The sequence below is a fragment of the Arachis duranensis genome, chromosome 2, assembly GCF_000817695.3.
Source record: "Arachis duranensis cultivar V14167 chromosome 2, aradu.V14167.gnm2.J7QH, whole genome shotgun sequence".
Taxonomy (NCBI): Eukaryota; Viridiplantae; Streptophyta; class Magnoliopsida; order Fabales; family Fabaceae; genus Arachis; species Arachis duranensis.
Window position 1 is genome coordinate 85,556,106 of NC_029773.3, and position 1,268 is coordinate 85,557,373.

General features: G+C 33.2%; 1 protein-coding gene across 1 annotated transcript in view; it reads left to right on the forward strand.

The window, feature by feature from the left end:
* The first annotated feature begins 376 nt into the window (after nucleotides 1-376).
* The window catches only part of LOC107475706 (spindle and kinetochore-associated protein 1 homolog), a 3,502-nt gene continuing 2,610 nt past the window's right edge, over nucleotides 377-1,268 (forward strand). The window contains exons 1-2 of the mRNA XM_016095356.3: nucleotides 377-562; nucleotides 675-799. Coding sequence (XP_015950842.1) covers nucleotides 451-562; nucleotides 675-799 — 237 coding nt within the window. The 5' untranslated portion in view covers nucleotides 377-450. The remainder of the gene's footprint in view (nucleotides 563-674; nucleotides 800-1,268) is intronic.

A 1,268-nucleotide genomic window follows, 5' to 3' on the forward strand; every position in this document is an offset into this window, starting at 1 on the left:
GTCAAACTATTATTAAATTAAACATTATAACCATATTAGGTTTATATAAAAAATCAATTATCAATATAAAATAAATATTAAATATAAAATATATATTAAAATAAGTTAAATAATATATATTTATATACAAATATATATATAACTGATTTAGTGACTTTTTTTGGTTTGCTCAAAGTATTTTTGTAAATATTAATAGCGGGTTATATTTGTTTAGAAGAAAATTTTACAGGCCTACAAAATATGCCTCTTAATGTTAAAAGTTGGGCCTTTAGAGGAGGCACTAAACCTCTATGATCAATGAGCTTTCTCTTTTTGTCCAAAGCCCAATATACAAATGCAAAAAAAATAAACAATTTTGGCGCGGAAGCGGTGGCAGAGCATTTTGAAACACTCGTCTTTCTCAATTCTCAAATCGGAAAAAAGGTTCCTTTGGATTATTCGATTCAACAGATGATGATGATGGATTCAACCACCGAAGCTTCTGGATCATCGCTTGAATCGTTGATGTCTTCCTTCAACGCTCGCATAACTCATCTTCAGGAGCTCGTCATTGCAAGAAACAGTTACTTACTCAAATTCTTCTTCTTTTCTATAATTCTAGAAGATTCCGTTCCACGCAGCCGTTATTTATTTATTTATTTATTTTATTATTCAATTTAATTATTTTGGTGTAGTGTTTCCGGCGAGCAGCATGGCTGACCTGTCGGCGGTGGACGCGGCGGTGAAGGCCATGGAGCTTCAAGTTCAGGCCATCAAGGATCGCCTCCGCGAAGAGACTCAAGCCATTCCCAAAACCAAGGCATTTATTTTACTTTATTACTTGCACATCACATAGCAGATCGTGAAAATTTCAAATTTATTGAGTAAATTTTCAAGTTAGTCCTAGCTAGTTGGCAATTGAGGTCAATTTCGTCCTTTAAAGTTTTCGATCTCTACCAAAATGTCCAAAGTTCGCAAAATTTAGTTGAGAGTTTGATAAAATTTCATAGCTAGAGAGTTATGCAGAAACATGTGATCGGAGCATTTATAATATTTTGATAGTTCTTTCCATGTCCTCAAGATATGTCACCAAATGTGACAATTGCTTTGACACATTGATATTTGATTGAGCTATTGAAGCAATATATTTGGGCTCTCTAGCACTGCTCTTTAAAATTCTATCTAGTAATGAATTTGAAGTTGGTTGCTGATACTTACATGAGAGGATATGATCCATTATGTTCACCGTGTTTGTTGTGTTTATTTATTTGCTTTCAAATGAATGCTAT